At 50.5% G+C, this 19,600-nt stretch overlaps 7 protein-coding genes across 7 annotated transcripts; 3 read left to right on the top strand and 4 right to left on the bottom strand.

Annotated features, from left to right (window-relative positions):
- Window positions 1–828: 828 nt before the first annotated feature.
- ABOM_001272 (M28 family metallopeptidase) lies at window positions 829–2,812 on the top strand (the record flags this gene model as incomplete). The annotated part of the gene is made up of 2 exons (XM_022528402.1): window positions 829–927; window positions 1,388–2,812. The coding sequence occupies 2 exons, from the start codon at window positions 829–831 to the stop codon at window positions 2,810–2,812; spliced, it is 1,524 nt and encodes a 507-aa protein (XP_022393840.1).
- Window positions 2,813–9,929: 7,117 nt separating this feature from the next.
- Window positions 9,930–10,521, bottom strand: ABOM_001273 (EthD domain-containing protein; the record flags this gene model as incomplete). Its single annotated transcript, XM_022528403.1, has 2 exons — window positions 9,930–10,247; window positions 10,348–10,521. Coding segments are annotated over 2 exons (492 nt in total), but the record flags the coding sequence as incomplete, so codon positions are not given.
- Window positions 10,522–10,944: 423 nt separating this feature from the next.
- ABOM_001274 (Zn(II)2Cys6 transcription factor domain-containing protein) lies at window positions 10,945–12,471 on the bottom strand (the record flags this gene model as incomplete). The annotated part of the gene is made up of 1 exon (XM_022528404.1): window positions 10,945–12,471. One exon carries the CDS (start codon window positions 12,469–12,471, stop codon window positions 10,945–10,947), a length of 1,527 nt encoding a protein of 508 aa, XP_022393844.1.
- Window positions 12,472–13,641: 1,170 nt separating this feature from the next.
- On the top strand, window positions 13,642–15,378 carry ABOM_001275 (Major Facilitator Superfamily protein; the record flags this gene model as incomplete). Its single annotated transcript, XM_022528405.1, has 3 exons — window positions 13,642–13,853; window positions 13,909–14,233; window positions 14,293–15,378. The coding sequence occupies 3 exons, from the start codon at window positions 13,642–13,644 to the stop codon at window positions 15,376–15,378; spliced, it is 1,623 nt and encodes a 540-aa protein (XP_022393843.1).
- Window positions 15,379–15,609: 231 nt separating this feature from the next.
- psoB (hydrolase psoB) lies at window positions 15,610–16,884 on the bottom strand (the record flags this gene model as incomplete). Its single annotated transcript, XM_022528406.1, has 1 exon — window positions 15,610–16,884. The coding sequence occupies one exon, from the start codon at window positions 16,882–16,884 to the stop codon at window positions 15,610–15,612; it is 1,275 nt and encodes a 424-aa protein (XP_022393748.1).
- A 339-nt stretch (window positions 16,885–17,223) lies between these two features.
- ABOM_001277 (uncharacterized protein) lies at window positions 17,224–17,727 on the top strand (the record flags this gene model as incomplete). Its single annotated transcript, XM_022528407.1, has 1 exon — window positions 17,224–17,727. The coding sequence occupies one exon, from the start codon at window positions 17,224–17,226 to the stop codon at window positions 17,725–17,727; it is 504 nt and encodes a 167-aa protein (XP_022393747.1).
- Window positions 17,728–18,175: 448 nt separating this feature from the next.
- ABOM_001278 (zinc-binding alcohol dehydrogenase family protein) lies at window positions 18,176–19,255 on the bottom strand (the record flags this gene model as incomplete). Its single annotated transcript, XM_022528408.1, has 1 exon — window positions 18,176–19,255. The coding sequence occupies one exon, from the start codon at window positions 19,253–19,255 to the stop codon at window positions 18,176–18,178; it is 1,080 nt and encodes a 359-aa protein (XP_022393854.1).
- Window positions 19,256–19,600: the final 345 nt, after the last annotated feature.

Raw genomic sequence — 19,600 nt, forward strand, 5'->3', positions numbered from 1 at the left:
TTTCACACCTTCATTCAACCCGGGTCAACAACGTAGTTTGCAAATACTAGCCACTATTACCCCGATATTCCTCCATAACTCTTGGCGAGCCAGGCTCCCCTGCCGATCAGCGAGGACCCTTGGGGGAGGGAATAGACGCTTTCTGTTAGATCTGGCGATCCTTGCTAGGGTGATGCACGCTTAAGTCTCTTGCGACGACATTCTGCTTTTTGTTTTCCGGGTGCGTGGGTGGGGACTGAGGGTTCGGAGAAATGTGGTTGGATGTGTGGGGTTCTGGTTCTGGAGATATCTTACTTGTAGATTAGATTGTGTGCTTAGAGGGTTTATCTTGTTTGTTGGTTGTTGGTTGTTGCTTAAGAGGAGATTGTCTGGGTGGTGGATTGGGTGTGATATCTGAGTAACGGGTGATACTTGTAGATCCATACGGACAAACCCTGAGTAACCCACATATGCAGCCGGGATGGGCTGAATCATTCCTCATTTGCCTATATCCACACCCCCCCCCCCCCCCCCCAATGTATATATAACAAAATAAATGAACCCGAAGAAAAAAGACCCGCCCAGACCATCCGCCACTACTACATCCCTACATCCATACATGCCACCCCCCACAAACCCTAACCCAAACCCAAAACCCCAGCATGCAGAAAAAGGCAAGGAACAGCACCAACACCCACCGCTCACCTCCTCGCCTCTTCGCACCAGAAACCAATAAAACGATGCCAATCTGAAAAAAGCAAGGATAGCCGCTCAGCCAAGCCGAGCAATCAAAAGGAATCCGTCTCGCAGCTCATTCACCATCGGCGAAACCCCTCGTATGGGCCGGCCATGTCTTGGCCAGTGCAACCCAAGTCTTCTGCTCCGCCGTGGACCGTCGGCAAGCCCCTCAACTTGGCTCGTTCCTGTCCGACTCTTATCTCTGCCAAGGTCTTGGCCGCTTGACCCCTCACGATGCGATGCGTGCTTCTGTCGCCGGATGGCGTTGAACCGTGAAGTTGCACTGACGGAGCAAAAGTTGGGAAGGGCGGGAAATTTAAAAGGGCAGTCGCGATTGGGGATGGTGCGCGAAAAGATATTTAAAGTCGACTGGGGACCGGGGGAATGTACTTACCTTGCGATTAAGGTTGCTGATTCAAATCATCCTTCGCTTTGGGGTTTGCTTTTAGCTTCAAGTATTTTTATTTACAGTCGGTTATCGTTATGAGGTCGCTTTTGTGCGCTTCGTTGCTTTCGGGGGCCCTTGCCGGGAGGGCCCTTGTTTCGCCGGTGGGTTTTTCTTTTTTTCTTTCATTCTTTTCTTTTTGTTTGATTTTGGTTGTTTTGGTTGTTTTGGGTATTGATGGTTGATTGTTTGTTGTACGTTGGCCGTGTCTAATGCTTCATGTAGGATGCGTTCCCTGAGGATGTTCAATTGGAAGATCTGCTCGAGGGTTCCCAGAAACTCGAGGACTTTGCGTATGCCTACCCCGAGCGCAATCGCGTCTTTGGTGGCAAAGCCCACGACGACACGGTCAACTACCTCTACGAGGAGCTGAAGAAGACGGGCTACTACGATGTCTACAAGCAGCCCCAGGTCCACCTGTGGAGCACTGCCGACCAGACGCTCAAGGTCGGCGACGAGGAGATCGAGGCGCAGACCATGACCTACAGTCCCAGCGTCGAAGTGACCGCCGATGTGGCCGTCGTCAAGAACCTGGGATGTACCGAGGCCGATTACCCATCCGATGTCGCCGGCAAGGTCGCCCTCATCAAGCGTGGGGAATGCGCGTTCGGCGACAAGTCGGTTCTCGCTGCCAAAGCCAAGGCCGCGGCGTCGATTGTCTATAACAATGTGGCAGGTTCCATGGCGGGCACCCTTGGCGCGGCGCAGAGTGATAAGGGTCCGTATTCGGCCATTGTCGGGATCAGCTTGGAGGATGGCCAGAAGCTGATCCAGCTTGCGGAGGCTGGATCGGTCTCGGTGGATCTCTGGGTGGATAGCAAGCAGGAGAACCGTACGACGTATAACGTTGTCGCGCAGACGAAGGGAGGCGATCCGAATAATGTTGTCGCGCTGGGTGGCCACACGGACTCGGTCGAGGCAGGCCCTGGTATCAACGATGATGGCTCGGGCATCATTAGCAACCTGGTCATTGCTAAAGCGCTGACGCAGTACTCCGTCAAGAATGCCGTGCGCTTCCTCTTCTGGACGGCCGAGGAGTTCGGTCTGCTGGGCAGCAACTACTACGTCTCCCATCTGAATGCCACCGAGCTTAACAAGATCCGACTGTACCTGAACTTCGATATGATCGCTTCGCCCAACTACGCCCTCATGATCTATGACGGCGACGGATCGGCGTTCAACCAGACCGGCCCGGCCGGCTCGGCCCAGATCGAGAAATTGTTCGAGGACTACTTCGACTCCATCGACTTGGCTCATATCCCGACCCAATTCGACGGACGTTCCGATTACGAGGCCTTTATCCTGAACGGGATCCCCGCCGGTGGACTCTTCACGGGTGCCGAGGGCATCATGTCCGAGGAGAACGCCAGCCGCTGGGGAGGCGAGGCCGGTGTGGCCTACGACGCCAACTACCACGCCGTGGGAGACAACATGACCAACCTCAACCACGACGCCTTCCTGATCAACTCCAAAGCCACCGCCTTTGCGGTCGCCACCTATGCCAACGACCTGTCCTCAATCCCCAAGCGGAATACCACATCCGCCCTCCACCGACGCGCCCGCACCATGAGACCCTTCGGCAAGAGAGCCCCCAAGACGCACGCTCACGTCTCAGGCTCGGGATGCTGGCACTCCCGAGTTGAGGCGTAGTTCTATAGTTACCCTCGTGCACCAAATTTAGCTAAAAAGACATAGCCAAAAAATAATTATAAAAAAAAGGAATATATTCTTTCTCAACCATGAAGAAAAAACAAGTAAAACGAAACCCCCACAGACTCCAGTAGTCCCACCCCCATCATCACCTCATAAAACACAACTTACTCCCCTCCAACACCCCCTCAGGAAATGATACAACCGGCTAGTCACGACCTTTCCGCCTTAGGCGGATACTCCTTGCCATCGCGCTCGACCTTGGGTGTACACGTGCAGCGCTCACTCTCGGGTACTGCATCCAAGACGGAGGGAATATGCGCCCCGCAGCCCCACCACGAGGTTTTATCTATGTTATCAGTTAGAATCATTCAATCCCCCCCATTCCCCCAATCAGACATCAACGAAAGAAAAAGAAAAGAAAAGAAATAGAAGCAACATACGGCAGGTAGAACAAGTAGCCTTCATGCACATTTTGAGTGAGGGTCAGGTATCAGTTGTTGTCAGATACGTGGATCGTCCTGGTAATTGTACAGAGTACCAATGGAGGAGTACTAAAGTAGTAGAGTAGATATGTAGTAGTAGTAGTAGTAGTAGTAGTTCAATCGTCCTTGGTGGTTGATGGTTGCAGAAACTCGGAGTATTTAAATAGTTCGAACTTGGGGAAATGGTGCCCGCCTTTAGTCATCCTTTTTGGTTTGATCGCCGTTCATTTTGGTGGGGTTGGTTTTAATATGGGTCCCCGAGTCGGCGTTTCTTCAGGTTTCTTTGGAGTCTGGACTACTGGAGGGGTTTGGTTTGGTTTGGTTTGGTTGTGGGATAGTTAATACCTAGCAGATCAAGCTGTAGCCTTTATATATATATCTGCATCAGGTACGGTGGAGTCACGTGCACTGATGGTCAGGGTAGGCAGATGAGACAACACGGGCCATTCCTCTGTTCTCTGTAGTTTTATTGCGCGGTGGGAGGAGAACAAAGCAAAGTATTGAGGCCATACTATGTATACTACTACTACTACTAGTAGTACTGGTACTTGTAGTACCGAGTACTCCGTACAGGGCTGCGGGCATTTGTCTGGGCGCTGATTGGTTATTCAACACCATTCTACCACCATATCATAGGTAGTATAAGTACGCCGCTTTGAACTGCTTAGATTACTTAGACTGCTTAAATTACCTGAACTACTAGTTGAATGGCTTCAACTGCTTATCCGGGCTTGCTTGCTGGTGTCACGTGGCGGGCATGTCATGCCTGAGGCATCTCTGTGGCAGTTGCTGAGTTGGGCCCTTAGTAGTTAGTATAGATAGTAGTAGTTTCTACCGAAGTATAAATATGCTTTTGTTTTCTTTTCATTCCTTTGCTCTGGCATGTAGGGCATGGTATGCGTGGTGGAAAGGTGACCCGTGTCATCGACAGCTAATTTCGATAGGCTGGTTAAATCAGACCAAGTTCTTCCATTCTCTCTTTATGAGACAGACGTGCCAGTGGAGAGTGTAGGATAACAGGTGATCGATAATGAGTCGCGGGAATTCCACTCGGAGCGGTGTGACGACCGCGTAAACGCTACTCGCAGCCATTTCTGGCTAACTTTAGGTGAGTTTGGGGGAGATGGCAATGGTCAAAGCTGAATCGCGGGGGAATGAATGAATGATGCAGGGGAGAAGAGTCAAAGGATCGGCTCCGGGGTCATTGATCCGCTGATCTCCACCCCAGCCAAGGCTTAATGGTCTGGGTTAGGTTTAGCTCGGTCGATAGATCGATCCCATGTCTGAAACATCAATCTGGCAACTCTTCTTTTTTTTTTTTATTTTTGTATTTTTTGCGCTAGTGCCTTTACAATAGTAAAATAACCATAACCATAATCATAATTATAATAATAATAAAACAATGAATGAATGAAAAGAGAGAAAAAAAAAAGAAGGTACATTTGGAGTGCGGCGGAAAGAGATCGCTTAGACCTCTCGGATTTTACGTTGTGGCGGAGCTGGACTATCAGAGCAATCCTATGCGGATGCTCGTTTAGGAGAAAGAAAGACCGGCTCTATCATATCTCATATTCTATCCCTTACTTTGCGTAGCTGTTATATCTAGTTCGTCCTCTGCTGTTACAATGATTCTACACACACAAACTCTCAGTCTTCGACACTTTCTTTCCTTCGAATCGTATCTTCTAAAACTATTCTCTTGAGTCTGACCTCTCTAGCACCCTTCTCCTTCGGCAAAAATGAAGTTCACCGCTATCCTGTCTACACTCATGCTTGCTGCTTTTGTGGCAGCAGGGTCGTCGACGCCAGCCAGAAACCAGATCGGAAGCCAATTCGAGAAAAGAGTAAGGGATTTCCCTCCCCCCACATCTCCTCCTGGGCCCTGCTTGAGAGATCATTTGATTCTTGAGAATATAGATACTGACGGATATGCATAGGATGTATGTACTCTACCCCGTCTCTTGAGAGGTAACATGAGGATATCTAGGGCCGAGGCTGACAGAGATGGGATCCGGATAGGACGTACGTGCTCAATTCCTTTCCCCCGTAAGAGATAACGTGAGGGTGTCCAGGCTGACAGAGATGGAATCCGCATAGTGTGTGAGTATTTAATCCCCGTTCTATTTCAAAGATAATAGATCTAGGCTGACAAATATAAAATATGAATAGGATGTATGTACTCTACCCTGTCTCTGTCTGAGAAATAAGATAAGCACTTTCCAGGCTGACAGATATGGAACGTGGATAGGACGTATGTACTCTACCCTGTCTCTGCTTGAGAGTTAATATGAGCATGTTTCAGACTGACCAAAATGGGATATGGATAGGCTGTATGTCCCTAATCCTTTCCCTACGTGGGAGATAATACAGGGGTATCTAGGCTGATATATGTGGAATTTGGATAGTGTGTGAGTGCTGAGTCCTTTCCTGCTTAACATATTGCGTGATGAGATCAAGAGTCAGACTGACAGAGATGGTATATATATAGGGGGTATGTGCTCTACCCTGTCCCTGTTTAAGAAATAATATGAGGATGTCTAGACTAACAGAGATGGAATACGGATAGGTTGTATGTACTCTACCCCGTCCTGCTTGGGAGATAACATCGAGGATCGAGGCTGACAAAGATACGATAGTGTGTACGTTCTCCACTCCTTCCTGCTTAAACATATCAAGCGAGGATATCTAGAGTTAGACTGACAGAGATGGGATACGTTTAGGAAGTACGTTCTCCATCCCTTCCTATATATGAAGTGATGTGGGGGTATCTAGACTGACGGATATGGAATATGGATAGGAAGTACGTTCTCTTATCCCTTCCTATATAAGAAATGATGTGGCGGTATCTAGACTGACAGATATGGAATATGGACAGGCTGTATGTACTCCAACTCTTCCTTGAGAGATGATATAAGGATACCTAGGCTGACAGATATGGGGTCTGGACAGGGTGTATGTACTCTACTCCGTGATCTTCAACAGATGATATCAGGATATCTAGGCTGACAGATATGGGATCTGCATAGGATGTATGCACTCTACCCCGTGCTATTTAATAGATGACATGAGGATATCGAGGCTGACAGATATGGGATCTGCATAGGTTGTATGTACTATACCCCGTCCCGCTTGAGAGGTAACATAGGGATATCTAGGCTGACAGATGGGATCTGCATAGGATGTATGCACTCTACCCCATCCTATTTAACAGATGACAAAAGGATATCTAAGCAAACAGAGATAATCTAATGGGATATATATAGGCTGTATGTGTTTCACCTCTTTCTACTCAAGAGATGACTTGAGGATATCTAGGCCTAGGCTGACAGAGATGTGATATGAACAGTGTGTGAGTGCTAAATCCCTGTTTACTCAAGAGATGAGTCAGATGACTTGAGCATATCCGAGCTAATAGATATGGTGTATGGATAGGACGTATGTGTTTAACCCCTTCTGCGTGAGAGATAACTTGAGGAATAAGAACATCCAGGCTAACAGAAATGGAATATGGGGTAGTTTGTATGTGCTTAATGCCTTTTTACCCAAGAGACGTTGCTGCTCAAAAGATGGGTCGGATGACTTGAGAATATCTAGACTGACAGAGATGGAATATGGATAGTGTGTGAGTACTGAACCCTTTCCTACTAACAGGGTAACATAAGAATCGGTGAATATCTAGGCTGACAGATATTAATAGTGTGTGAGTGCCTTTCTACTAAAGGAATAGCTTAAGGATGCCCAGGCTGACAAATAGGACACGGATAGGATGTATGAACTTAACCCCTTTCCTGCTTAAGAGATAATGTGAGGATGTCTAGGTTGACAGAGGTGGTATATATAGGAGGTATATGCTCTACCCTGTCCTGCTTAAGAGATAATATGAGGATGTCTAGGTTGACAGAGATGGAATATGAATAGTGTGTAAGTACTTAACCCCTTCCTGGTTGAGACATGGCTTGAGGATATCCAGGCTGACAGACGGGATATGGATAGGGCGTGAGTGCTTAGCCCCTTTCTATTCAAGAGATGAGTCAGATGACTCGAGCATACGCAGACTGACAGAGATGGGATGTGGATAGGTTGTATGTGCTTAACCTCTTCCTGCTTAACAAATAACACAAGAATGTCTAGACTGATAGAGATGGGATGTGGATAGGAGGTATGTGCTTAACCTCTTCCTGCTTAACAAATAACACAAGAATGTCTAGACTGACAGAGATGGAATGTGGATAGGAGGTATGTGCCCAACCTCCCTGCCCTGTCTGACCCTTTGAGAGATAAAATCAGATCACGCTAGAATATCGAGGCTAACAGAGATGGGATATGGATAGGCGGTATGTCCTTGATCTTTTCCTACATAAGAGATAATACAAGGATGTCTAGACTGACAGAGATGGGACATGGACAGTGTGTGAGTGCTGAATCCCCCCTCCCCCCTGAGAGATATACTAATTAAATGATTGAAATTTAGTAACCACCCCCTTGTGTGTGACCTGCATAGTACTACAGTACTGGAAAAGCCTCATCGATGTAAGAACTGAAGTCTGAAAACCACACTATAGTTATCATCCACTGATACATTTGTTTACTAGCATGGCCGAATTACACAAGCCTATTTCTGGCGCATATATCGCGACTCACGGAAGCGCGACATAATTCGGTCTTCGGCTTCGAGAATGGATTTTATTTGCCTTGGTTCAGGTTTTCCCTATTTAGTTAGGTTTCCCTTGACTGTTATGCGAATGCAGAGGCTTCTTCTATAGTAACTCTCTATCTACTGGCATCTTCTTCACATATAGACAGTACTCAGTTAGGAACGTTGCTTTATTCCGTAGTCTGCGTCTCTGTAGGGGCGATGGCATAACCCTGACATGCTACTGATGGATTATCGTGGTCTATTTAGTAAGCCCATACAGAAGACGGCAACAATAAAGAATACCCAGCGAACATCTGACGCATGTGAGAAATTACCTGGGCATATAGCCACAGTGAGATGGCCAGCATTGTCTATTGAAGCGGAGACTACCATTGACCGTAACAAACACAACTACTAACCTCTTCTGCGCGCCGCTTTCTGCCTCTTCTCAATAACATGCCTTCAACTCCTACTAAACCCCGCAGTAATCGCGCTTTTGATACTTTGACTAAAGCTCGGCCATCGTACCGTTGTCTAAATAGCCTGTTCGACGCTCTCTCGAAGACCAGGTCCGCGGACTAGATGGGCTTCTGGATTGCCTTTATCGCTCAGCTGCCGTAGAACAGTGCGGTAATATTCTCCTGCGATATCCGACCGCTTCTGGAATTGTGCATAGAGCCTTGTACGAAAGGCACCGGGTAGATTCTGAACCGAATATGCACGGACGACAGGATCCATGTTTTGCTGGAACATGGTGTACTCAGCAGTATCTACTCCATTCGAAGAATGACAGCTTGTTACATTGCTCCATCCTTGCAGTAAAGGAATATAAAGCATACGACAGTCTTCCAATTGGTATCTTATCATATTCTGCACCTTCTGTGGATCGTCACCCCTTACTGTCATTCGGGGGTCGCCAAGATAATATATACCCGCGATTGTCGTATAAAGCTTCTGCTCGGTAAATATTCCGGGAAGTAATAAAAGTGCAACATTGATTGTGGATATCAGATTGGCTTGGTTGGCCTGTTCCACGCGGGGATTGTTCCGGATAGTTCTCGTAGGCTTCCGTAGTCGCCCAGCCAGGTAAAGCGTGTCCCAGGGTGAGTAGATCACGGCAGAGTGTGTCCATATTGACAACACCATATTTAATGAGGTTTCCATTGGCCGTCACGAAGAGGTGGAAGTATACCCCGGCACCAAATCTATCTTGATATTGTGCAACGGCAAACTTCCCTAGCCCCCCTAGTGCCGCGTAGTGATCTCGATGCTGCCGCAGATCGACCCCGTGTCACTTTTGTGAGCATGAGACTGCGAAAATAAAGTCTATCATTTTCTGCTGGCCGCCTTGTATTCTCTTGATTGCTCTAGGAGGATCAGTGTGGATTCTAGGGCCTGGGGGCGACAGCTTAGAGCTTTGTGGGAATACTCCCGAGCCATAAGCAAAGGCGTAGGACACCGATGCATCAAACTGGGTGAGAATGGCTTTCAGCTCATCCTGAAACCTTGATTCATCACATGATCTGGAGCCATACTTGGTAGCGATACCGACCACGTAGGTAGCTGTTGGAGGGACCTACGTGGCTGTAGGCCGTAAATGGTGAATGTCCTGTAGAACGGACGTGGTTGTTGATGTCTTGGCGCCTCAACGTAAGCGTTAGGTAACGTAGATCCCGATGTGGCGCCACGCCATGACCGATTTGCTTTCCGTCCGCCTTTTAAATTCAATTAAGATGTTCGGATACCTTTTCGTAGCCCTAACTAACTCTAAACGGAGCTAAGCCAACTACTCCAAGTAGGCAGACAGCCAGCTTTTGGTTGAGAAGGCTTGCCCGGGCTGACGTTTAAACGCGAAAATTCCTTGGTGGATACAGTCACCGTTGCGAAAATGGAGCAGAAACCATCTAGGGACTCAAATTGTGTAGGGACAGAAAGAACATAAGACTAATAGTAATCAAGAAGACCTGCTGCGTCTTCTGTAGAAGCCAAGAGAGACTTAAAGCGCAAGTTGAATAGCAGACGCCTGCTCATAACTCTCATACTGCGACTTGCCGTCGATCAAATTGACCACCTGCTCATCGGCAACATAGGTCTCCACCCATCCCAACCGGGCCACAACCCCCTTCTGACTGATAAACGGCCCTTCAATGGCCTTCAGAGCAATGAAATCCGGGTCCGTCGAGACCGTCACCAGGCCTGCGATATCGCGGAAGTAGAACTCCACCGTGAGGTCGTGGTCGTCAACCGTCCAGCCGTTCTGGAGACGCTCGCTTGCGGCGCGGAGCACGTTCTGTACCGGGCTGGGGGTGAAGTGCTAGTTCCGTGTATTGTGTGAGCTTTCTCCTGTGGTTGGCTGGGTTGTGCTGCAAATCGCAGGGAGGTGAGGGCTTGCTGGGAGGGAGAGGGAGCCTTACATAGCTGTAGGTCTCTAGCTTATGCTGTTGAAGGATCTCGACTACTTTGGGGATATACTCCTCGGTAAGAAAGCGGTGACATTCTTCTTCGGAGCAGTCTGGGTTGCGGTAGTGGCCCAGGGTTAACTTGAGCAGGCGTTGCGGGGCCATGATGGTTGGAATTGTGGGGTGGAGTCTGAGAAATGGCAGGGGTTTGGGCTCCTGCCGAGTCTGCTGTATCGTGTGTCCTACTACTAGTATTTATCACTCCCCGCATCTTGCACGGCTGCACTATTACCGGTAGTACATGGACACAGAAACGCCGAGTCTTGGCTTCTGCAGGACACCAGCACCGCCATCGGCTGATTGACCCCCCAACGTCCGATGTTAAGTTCGCCGATTCGGTGACCCCATGGCCGATTAAAAGTTGGACGCAGCACCGGCAGAATACGAAGGTTTATAATCTACTATTGTCATCTTATCATCTTCGTATAGACATAAATGGGCTCCACTCATGCACCGTGTTTGCTCTCGAAGCTGGAACACGAGAAGTCATGATGGCGGCACCAGGTTCTAGCTTTCTTGGGTTACATCGTTTAATATTCGTCATCGCAAGCGTTAGCCACGCGACCGCTGTACCTCGCGACAGCAGCTCTGCAGCCGTGCCGCTACCTGCATGAATTGGCTTTCGCGTTCGCGAACCGCCACCATGATCATCTTGACTGCGTTGTGGCCACTGGGAGGACTTGGGGGCCGGCTGACGTCGATCTCCCCCATCTCCTCAGCCAAGAAAGGGGCCGTGAGCCTGTTCACCAGATCTCCTAGGCGATCGAGTAATTGTAATGCCGACTGAATCACCAACACAATGTGCCCTGCGGGATCGTCCATGGCGAAGGCACCGATCTGCAACGAGGGGAGTGGGATCGCTGAGCCCTCGGCCAGGGCCGTGCCGAATTTGTCGGCGGTTTGTGAGAACGTGATATGGTACGTTTCGATGAGCCGCAGGTAAGTCGATAGAGCGTGTAGTAGTGATGCTTGGTCGAGGGCCGTCTCCGGCTGCTGAGAGTCGATCTCTGAAAAGCCGGGGGTACTCTGAGGTGTTGCTTTGGTGATCAGCTGCTGAAACCGTGAGGAAAATGAGGACGAGGAGACCAGCGGTGATTTCCATTGTGAGCTCTGTGCAGCACTGGTCTGGGTGGTCCAGTTGCCCCCCCGACGCAAAAGGTTAATGAATCGTTGGGTGAGAACGAAAGTCGTGTCAATCGCACAGTCGCAAGGGGGAGTATGGTTACCATTTCCGCCCGGGTTTGTGCTCATTGACGTTGAATCGAATACAACGGGATCCTCTAAGGTATGTCGGATTAAGTCTATATCGAGCTCCAGGAGGTCTTCCATAAACTGCTGTAGAAAACGCGTCTGTGGACCGACCTTGCGACCGCCATCAGCTGCTTGGGACAGGTCTAAAGGCTGAGTTGGGCCAGGACCATTTTCTGGGGGAACGGTCTCCGGCACACCCAGTCCCGAGAAGGGCTCAAGGAAAGAGAGGTGAGTATCAGTGATCGGAGTGAGAGTTGCCTCGCTTGGACGAGTGAAGCGAGCAAAGACGTCGGCCTCCAGGGGTCCTTCTGAAAGACTCAGCGACCGTGGAAAGCCTTCCGGTATAGTGACGCTGGGATCTACGCCGATACATAGGTCCGGTAGCGACGGCCCGGCAGGATGGGCACTGGCAACCGGTGTATTCGCGGCATTTATTGTGAGAGGCTGCTCCTGGCAGTCATCTTCGGGGTATTCCCTCCCAAGGCGGCCCCGGTATGAGTGGTTGGCGCTCTCCAGCCCACATATCCCAGAGGGATCCGGAGTACTCAACTGGTTCTGCGCGTCGAGGTTGGCCAAATGTGGTCTCAGGCGCTGTGCTATCTGAGGTGCTAATTTTACATTCGACTGTCCGTCGCTCATCCATTTAGACGTTTGGGAGTCGGATCGGCGAAATTGATGGTTGGGTCGGCGACCGCGATTTGAGGGACTGAACACACAGCTTGCGCCAGCTCTCAGACAACGGCTACATTTCCCTGCATCGTTCCGGTGGCATCGCAATTTGAGATCGTGACAGCGATCGCAGGCTTGCCGTGACGGTGGTTCATACATTCTCCGGCCCCGAGGTCGAGATTCTTCGGGCACGTGGGGGGGGGGGGATGATGTCGAGAGAGGTGGGGAACGAAAGAGGTGATGCGGCTCTTACGGAGAACGTTGGCCTTTGGGAACCCTGCTACCGAGTTACACCTGGACCTTGCATTTCTGACCTGGTCCCTGTTATATTTGTATGTGGAGGTGTCGTTGCAATCGAACAAGTCGATGGATGCCTTTTATTTGCAGCTTCTCTTTGCGCGTCATTCGTGTTTGAGCATGCTGGGGGCCTGGGACTCAGATTGGGTTGGGGCCGAAGATTGGACTGTTTGGCGATCTCCGGGCTGGCCTTTCCACGAATGACGCGGAGCAGCGCAGCTTTGGTGCTTATTATCCACAAGAAACTAGCAAGCTCATGTAAGCGCTTGCGGCAGGTATATCCTGTAGAATATCCTAGTGGCTTTTGTGATCTTCCTCTCTCATCAAGTACGGGTATGACTATGACCTATCTAGAATCTCGTATTGAAATTAATATACCGCAAATGGATATAGATGCTGATGAAGAAGATGATACTAAACCCTATCGGGAAAATGATCCTATAAAGAGCAAGTCTAATATAGTACTGTTCGTAGTTTTTATAGGATTGTATACCAGTGACAAAACCTAAAAACTATTCACGAATATTGATTCAATTTATGCACAGTCTATCTATATTAGATATGGCGTGACCTCGATTCCTAGTGGCTGAGATCCTAGTATTGGGATGAAAAGTGCCATTTTCTATAAATTGTAATGCAGAGGTGGCTGACATCTCTCGCTCGGTTACAATAGTGCTTACGGCCCGCCATGGGTAGCCATCCTAGTGGCGTTAAAGGGCTGGCGGGAACCCGCGCTTGCTTATACAGCGAAAAAGTACGCAGGTTCTCAGGCGAGTGCGTGCATATAATGACAATATCCGTGTTTATAGCAACAATGAAATTCGGTGACCTTGAACCAATCAGGGACCCGCAACGTTCGTCTATTGTGATCTCAAAGAAACATCACCGAACTTCCATTCGGCGTCGGCCATGTTGACAAATGCACCACCCAATTCTTAGAAATCTCTTGGGGATCATGGCCTTTTTCTGCGCGCGAGCCAGCCGCTTCGGCTTGCTCGATTCTCGATTCTGTACTATACACTTACCGATACAATGTCGGACACCTCGGACACTGCGATACAGCCCGTCGAAAAGAAGCAGGGGAAGGGATGGCGCTTCTGGGCAATCTACATCTCACTTTGTGTGTCGATCCTGCTAGCTGCGGTTGAGTCGACAGTCACATCAACCGCTTTGCCGTTCATCTCGGATGAATTGCGCGCGGGCGAGGACTATGTTTGGTTTGTCAACTCATTCTTCCTCACGAGGTAAGCCGATTCGCCTGGAGTGGCTCTTCGGTGGATGGAACTAACCTTTTCCAAGTGCTTGTTTCCAACCCTTATTTGGACAGACTGCGGATCTCTTCGGACGACGATGGCTGATGATTGGCGCTGTGGCCTTCTTCGTACTCGGCAGCGGTATCAGCGGCGGTGCTATCAACTCTGCCATGATGATCGCTGGCCGAACAATCCAAGGAATTGGTGGAGGTGGTATCAATGTGATGATCGATATGATCGTCAGCGACCTCCTGCCATTGCGTGAAAGAGGAAACTTTATGGGGATGATCTTCGCCGTGTTCTCCATTGGCACCTCCCTCGGTCCGTTTATTGGTGGTGCGCTGGTACAACATAGTTCCTGGCGATGGGTGGTGAGTGCTTACTTGATTTTGGTCCCTGATGGGACGTGATTGGCTCACGCAACTCATAGTTCTATCTGAATCTGCCAATTGGCGGAACTGCTCTCGTCTGCTTATTCTTCTTCCTACATGTCAATTACCAGAAAGAGCCCTGGCAAAAAAAGCTCAAACGGATTGATTATATCGGCAACGCGCTACTCATGACCTCCATCGTTTCGATCCTGCTGGCCCTCACCTGGGGCGGTACCGCCTATCCCTGGTCCAACTGGCGCATCATCATTTGTCTGACGCTCGGATTTGTCGGCATGATACTTTTCCATCTGTACGAGGCCAGCCCGTGGTGCCCTGAGCCCATGATGCCGCCACATATCTTCGGCAACCGGACCTCCTTTTCCGCTCTGATCGTATCCTTCATCCACAACATGCTCACCTTCTGGGTCGTCTACTTCATACCCGTGTACTTCCAGTCGGTCAAGCTATCGAGCTCGACTCGCGCTGGTGTGCAGTTCCTGCCCAGTGTGATCCTCGCCGTGCCAACCGCTATGGTCGCAGGTATCATCCTCACGAAATGGGGCCGCTACCAGCCCATGCACGCCGTTGGCATGGGTCTAGCTTTGTTAGGGCTGGGCCTCTTCACACGCCTGGATGCCGATTCGAGCGATGCAGAATGGATCATTTACCAGATCATCACCGCCATCGGTCTCGGTCTTCTGCTCACGACGACCCTGGCCGCGGTGCAGGTTGGCCTGGAAGAGAAGGACGTTGGTCTGGCCACCGCCACCTGGGCGTTTATTCGCAGCTACGGCGCCATTTGGGGCATCTCCATTCCGGCTGCTATATTCAACACGCAGTTTGGGCGCTTGTCCAATCGTATCTCAGACCCTGCCGTTGCGGCGCAGCTTGCCGGCGGGGAGGCTTACTCTCATGTCTCAGCTACTTTCATCAAGTCTCTGGAGCCTCAGGTTCGGGATGAAGTCATCAGCGTGTACTCTGATACGCTGAAGCTGGTCTGGCAGGTTTCGCTCGCGTTTGCTGCTCTGGGATTTATTATCGTCTGGTTTGAAAAGCAGATCAAGCTGCGCACGGAGTTGGAGACCGAGTATGGGATCATGGATCCGAAAAAGGAGAAGGACAGTGAGGCGGATGTTGCAGCTTAAACAGGGGATGGGAACAATTTGCATCGGAGGTACAAAGCAAAAGATGGTTAAAAAGATTAACTGAGGGAAGGGGAGTTGGAGAAGAAGAACTCGGTGTTTGTGTGCTGCGCTTGTGCGCTGTTTGGATTGCATGGATTGTCTTGATAGTTGACTACGTTATTCTGATAATACTAATTTAATTATATGTTGCAATTTGCCAGGTTGCTTTGTACCTTCGTCACATCCCGGCAGCTATGCACCTCGATGGATTCCAAACTGCTCATCCAGGAAAGCGAAGACCCGATGCTGCGCTAAGCCAAAGATGCCAACTTTGGCCTGCAGCCCTCCGTCTGACACCTCCTTGCCAATCCACAGACGCTTACGCTCGTCGGGAAGATGCTGCAGCCGGCTAAACACCTTGTTCGCACTGGGGTCCTCTGTGGCGTAGATGGACGCTGCAGCGCCCGTGACCATGACAGGGCACTTGACCTGATCAAGGTACTCTCCACCATCGGCAGTCCGGAGAGTAAAGTCCTGCATACGTCGCATGGCATCTGCCGGGGTCTTCATACCCATGGCCCACTGCACCTGGTTCATCTCCCATTTGATCTGGAAGTTGAGCCGGGAAAGAATGTTCATTGTGCCGTTGAAGATGCCATCGCCCAGCCAGCCTGATGTCCAGGCCTTGATAAAAGGAGCTGGCATGCGAGTGATGGCAACTTCCCACATCGAATAGAACGGGTCTACCGCGATACAGGCGGAGATACGGGGATCGGCCGCGCCTCTCAGCGCGTAATAGCCTCCCAGCGTGGCACCATGGAGCGCAATGCGGGTCAGATCGAGCTCGAGATCGGGATGCTGCGTCGCGAATCCGTAGAGAAAGTCCACCACGGCCCCCGTGACAACTTCCCAATCAGGTCGCATGTATGAGTGGGCCTCGCGGCGCAATACAATGCCTTGACCGGGGCCTTCGAATGTAAGCACGGCGTATCCCAGCTCGGGCCCTGAGGCCCCGCCAATAAAATAAAGCTCCTCAACGGTCGAGTCTAGGCCTCCAGTGCTGATCAAGACAGGCGTCTTGGCGTCTCGTAAGCGCTTGGACGTTGGGGGCAAGTAGAGGTAGCCTGGCAGGTGAATGCCCTCGTATGGGATGTCAACTTCGTAAACAGGCCCGTCCAGGAGACGGATGGCCTTTTTGAAGTTCTGGATCGAGCGCTCTGCCGTTTCGAGAATGCGGTCATCTGGTCGCGTGTTGAGCATGAATTGAGCTGCGCGGAAATAGTTCGCGGATCGGAGCAATGCATTGCGGCGGGCGGCTAGGTTTCCTTGTAGCTCGGCCTCTTTGGCAAGTGTTTCTGCTCGGGATCCGGCTTTCACCCATGCATTATACCAGCTGTTCGGGTCTTGTTCTTTGATGAGAGGGAGGACATCGAGTGCCTCGCCGATCTCGCATCCGCCAAAGGTTGCAGATCCAAGTAGTCGGACGAGTTCGAAGTTGAAGAAGCCGTCTTTGAAGAACTGGTACATTTTCGAAATGATGCCAAGCTTGAGACTGGCAATCTGTGGGGGTGGTGTCGTGCCTTACATATCGACCTCCTGTGGAGTTGACTAAGTTGAGCTTTTGTTGGCTTTTCACCTTTGCTTACTGATCGATAGTCTTACAGGCGATTCGGCATCCAACCTCGCCGAAATGTTCGGCTCTGGTCTATAGGGTCGCCGAAATCAATGGTCTTATGTTGTCGTATGATTGAAGGAGAGACCGACAGAATATCGAGGTTGTATAACTACACCACCCACGGGCCTTGGAAGACTGCACGCAAACCCGGACAGCCAACGGCCTCCAAGCAAGCAAAAGTCGCCAGCACCATGACAACCACAGACCTAAACCTCGGCCTCAACCTCCTGAGGTTGGCCCCTCTCGTCATCTCAACCGCGTCCGTGATGTGTGGAATTGACCAAACCACCGCAATTCGACCCTTCGCTCAGCCTGCTCTCGCCAAAGCCGGTGGACCTGTTCTCCCACATTGGTTCCCGGGCTTCTTCGATCGCACCATCGCCGTTGTGGGCGCCTCGTATCCGCTCGCATTTGGAACCGCGCTGATCAATACGTGGAAATACGGAGCCACCCTCGATCCCACCACGAAGTACTTCTACTGGGCTGGAATGGTCTTCTCCGCGGGGCATTTCCTCTACGGCCCGGGAGCGATGAAGATCATCGCACGGATCTGCGAGAAGGAAGATGCGGGCTCGAAAAACACTCAGGCCACACACGAGTGGCTCGCTATGAACTTCATCCGCATGCTGACTGTGGATGGACCCGGCTGGATCATGTACTTTTGTGCCGTGTTGTCTGCGGTGCGTTTCCCGTAAGGTGCAGGCCTTGCGCGGCGAGGTTGCGCTCTAATTTCTGACAAATTGTGGGTGGAGACATGTATCACGGTGGCAAATGGGAGCAGGAATATCTGAAGTGCAAGGGAATGAGTTTTGTTTATAGTTTGGTGCAATGCTAGCAAGTGCATTCTCGTCCTTCTCATAGTTGAGGTTGTTAAGGGTACACAAACAATATATATAGTAGCACGGCAAGTGTGGAGACCATGAAGGACATCAGACCAACATTGTAGTATCTCGGGAGTTGATAGATTGAGTTTAATCATGACTTTAAGTTTCAATTTGCATACATAATACGAGTTTCAGAATACGATTTAATTCTACTTCTTGTTGTTTGAAAATGACTGGGAAGAGTTTAGCCGGTTCATGCATGTATGTTGTCATTCAATCAATTCTCCGACAACCCCTGTTCTGATAATAATTTCTCCGACTACCCCTGTCCAACCACATATACCAACTTGGACGCATGCACTTCGCCCCTCTTCAGCCTCTCCAGGCCCTCGGCCACTCCTGGCAACCCCCCTTCCACAATAGTGGGCTGCTGTGGACGAAGTTTCTCCTCTTCTAGCATCCGGTCAATCTTCGGACACCATGAAATCCCGAACTCATAATCCTCAGGCGTTGGGTCCCGATGGAAGGCGCCACCAAGCCCCACCTCTTCGCCGGTCACAGTGAACGCAAGAATCCATTCAGCATGGATTTCTGGTCGCAAGCGCTGCACGCGGTCGGGGAATGGGTCAAGCGAGACGTACCGTGCGCCCGGCTGACTGCGCAACGCGTCATAGCAGATCCCCATGCTGCTCGTGCTGGAGATGCAGTCTAGCGCATAGCCAAGATCGTCCTGCGTGTAGGCACGGATATCCTTGCCGCACGTGTCCGAGTGATAATCCAATGCCACTTCTGCACCGAGATCTTTGACTAAGCCGAAGTTCTTGGGCGAACAGACGGCGATGGCACGATACCCAGCCATCCGCAGAAGCTGGATGGCAATGACACCTGACGAGGATGCTCCTCCGTACACAAGCACGGAAGGCGATGAAGGAGTCACCTTGCGTTCGGCAAAGGAAAGACCGAGGGTTTTGAACAAGGAGAGCCCACCAGTTGTCGCACCGATTCCAATGGTGGCCGCGCTCTCAAAGGAAATCTTGTCCGGGATTCGATAGAGCAGGTCGGCCTTTGCCACGACGTATTCGGCAAAGGAACCATTCGAAGGACGAAGAGGATTCGCACCCATGACCCATCCACACACTCGTTCCCCTTCGTTCAGTGATCGTTTGCATTTGGGACCAACGGGACCTGCCACGGTCCCTGAAAAGTCGCACCCGCTGATAGCCCCTGGGGTACTGGAGTAGGCCAAGGTCTTCCAGTCCACCGGGTTGAGAGCAATCGAATGAACTTTGACTAAAACTTCATCTTCTCCTGGCTGAGGTATCTCGACGTTGGACTCAAGCCGGACCCGGCTGGGGCCCTCTGCCACAATGGCGTACTGCGATGGCATCTTTTTTCTCATGGGGGGTGATTGCCAAACGAATACGCACAAATCCTTTCCTTCTATATTGTGACAGATGCCTTGTCTAGTACCCTTAGCGCTTACTTTCTCATCTCCGACCCTCCGCCAACATGCCGTGCTGACAACCGAGCAGATACTCCAAGTCGGCCATCTTCCTCATTTTGGTGATCACGTATTTCGGGCTTTCTCAGACTCACTGAGAGCCAAGAGGGGAAACATGTCTTAGGAATACGCCGTAATCGGCGGTCTCAGGATTCACTCCTGGGAGGCGATCGGCGTCCCTCGTGTTGCTTCTACGGCACATGGAGAATAACCTTTTTTCCACCGGGACTGTTCTGGAATCGA

This window comes from Aspergillus bombycis (assembly GCF_001792695.1).
Source record: "Aspergillus bombycis strain NRRL26010 chromosome Unknown contig00005, whole genome shotgun sequence".
In the NCBI taxonomy this organism is placed as follows: domain Eukaryota; kingdom Fungi; phylum Ascomycota; class Eurotiomycetes; order Eurotiales; family Aspergillaceae; genus Aspergillus; species Aspergillus bombycis.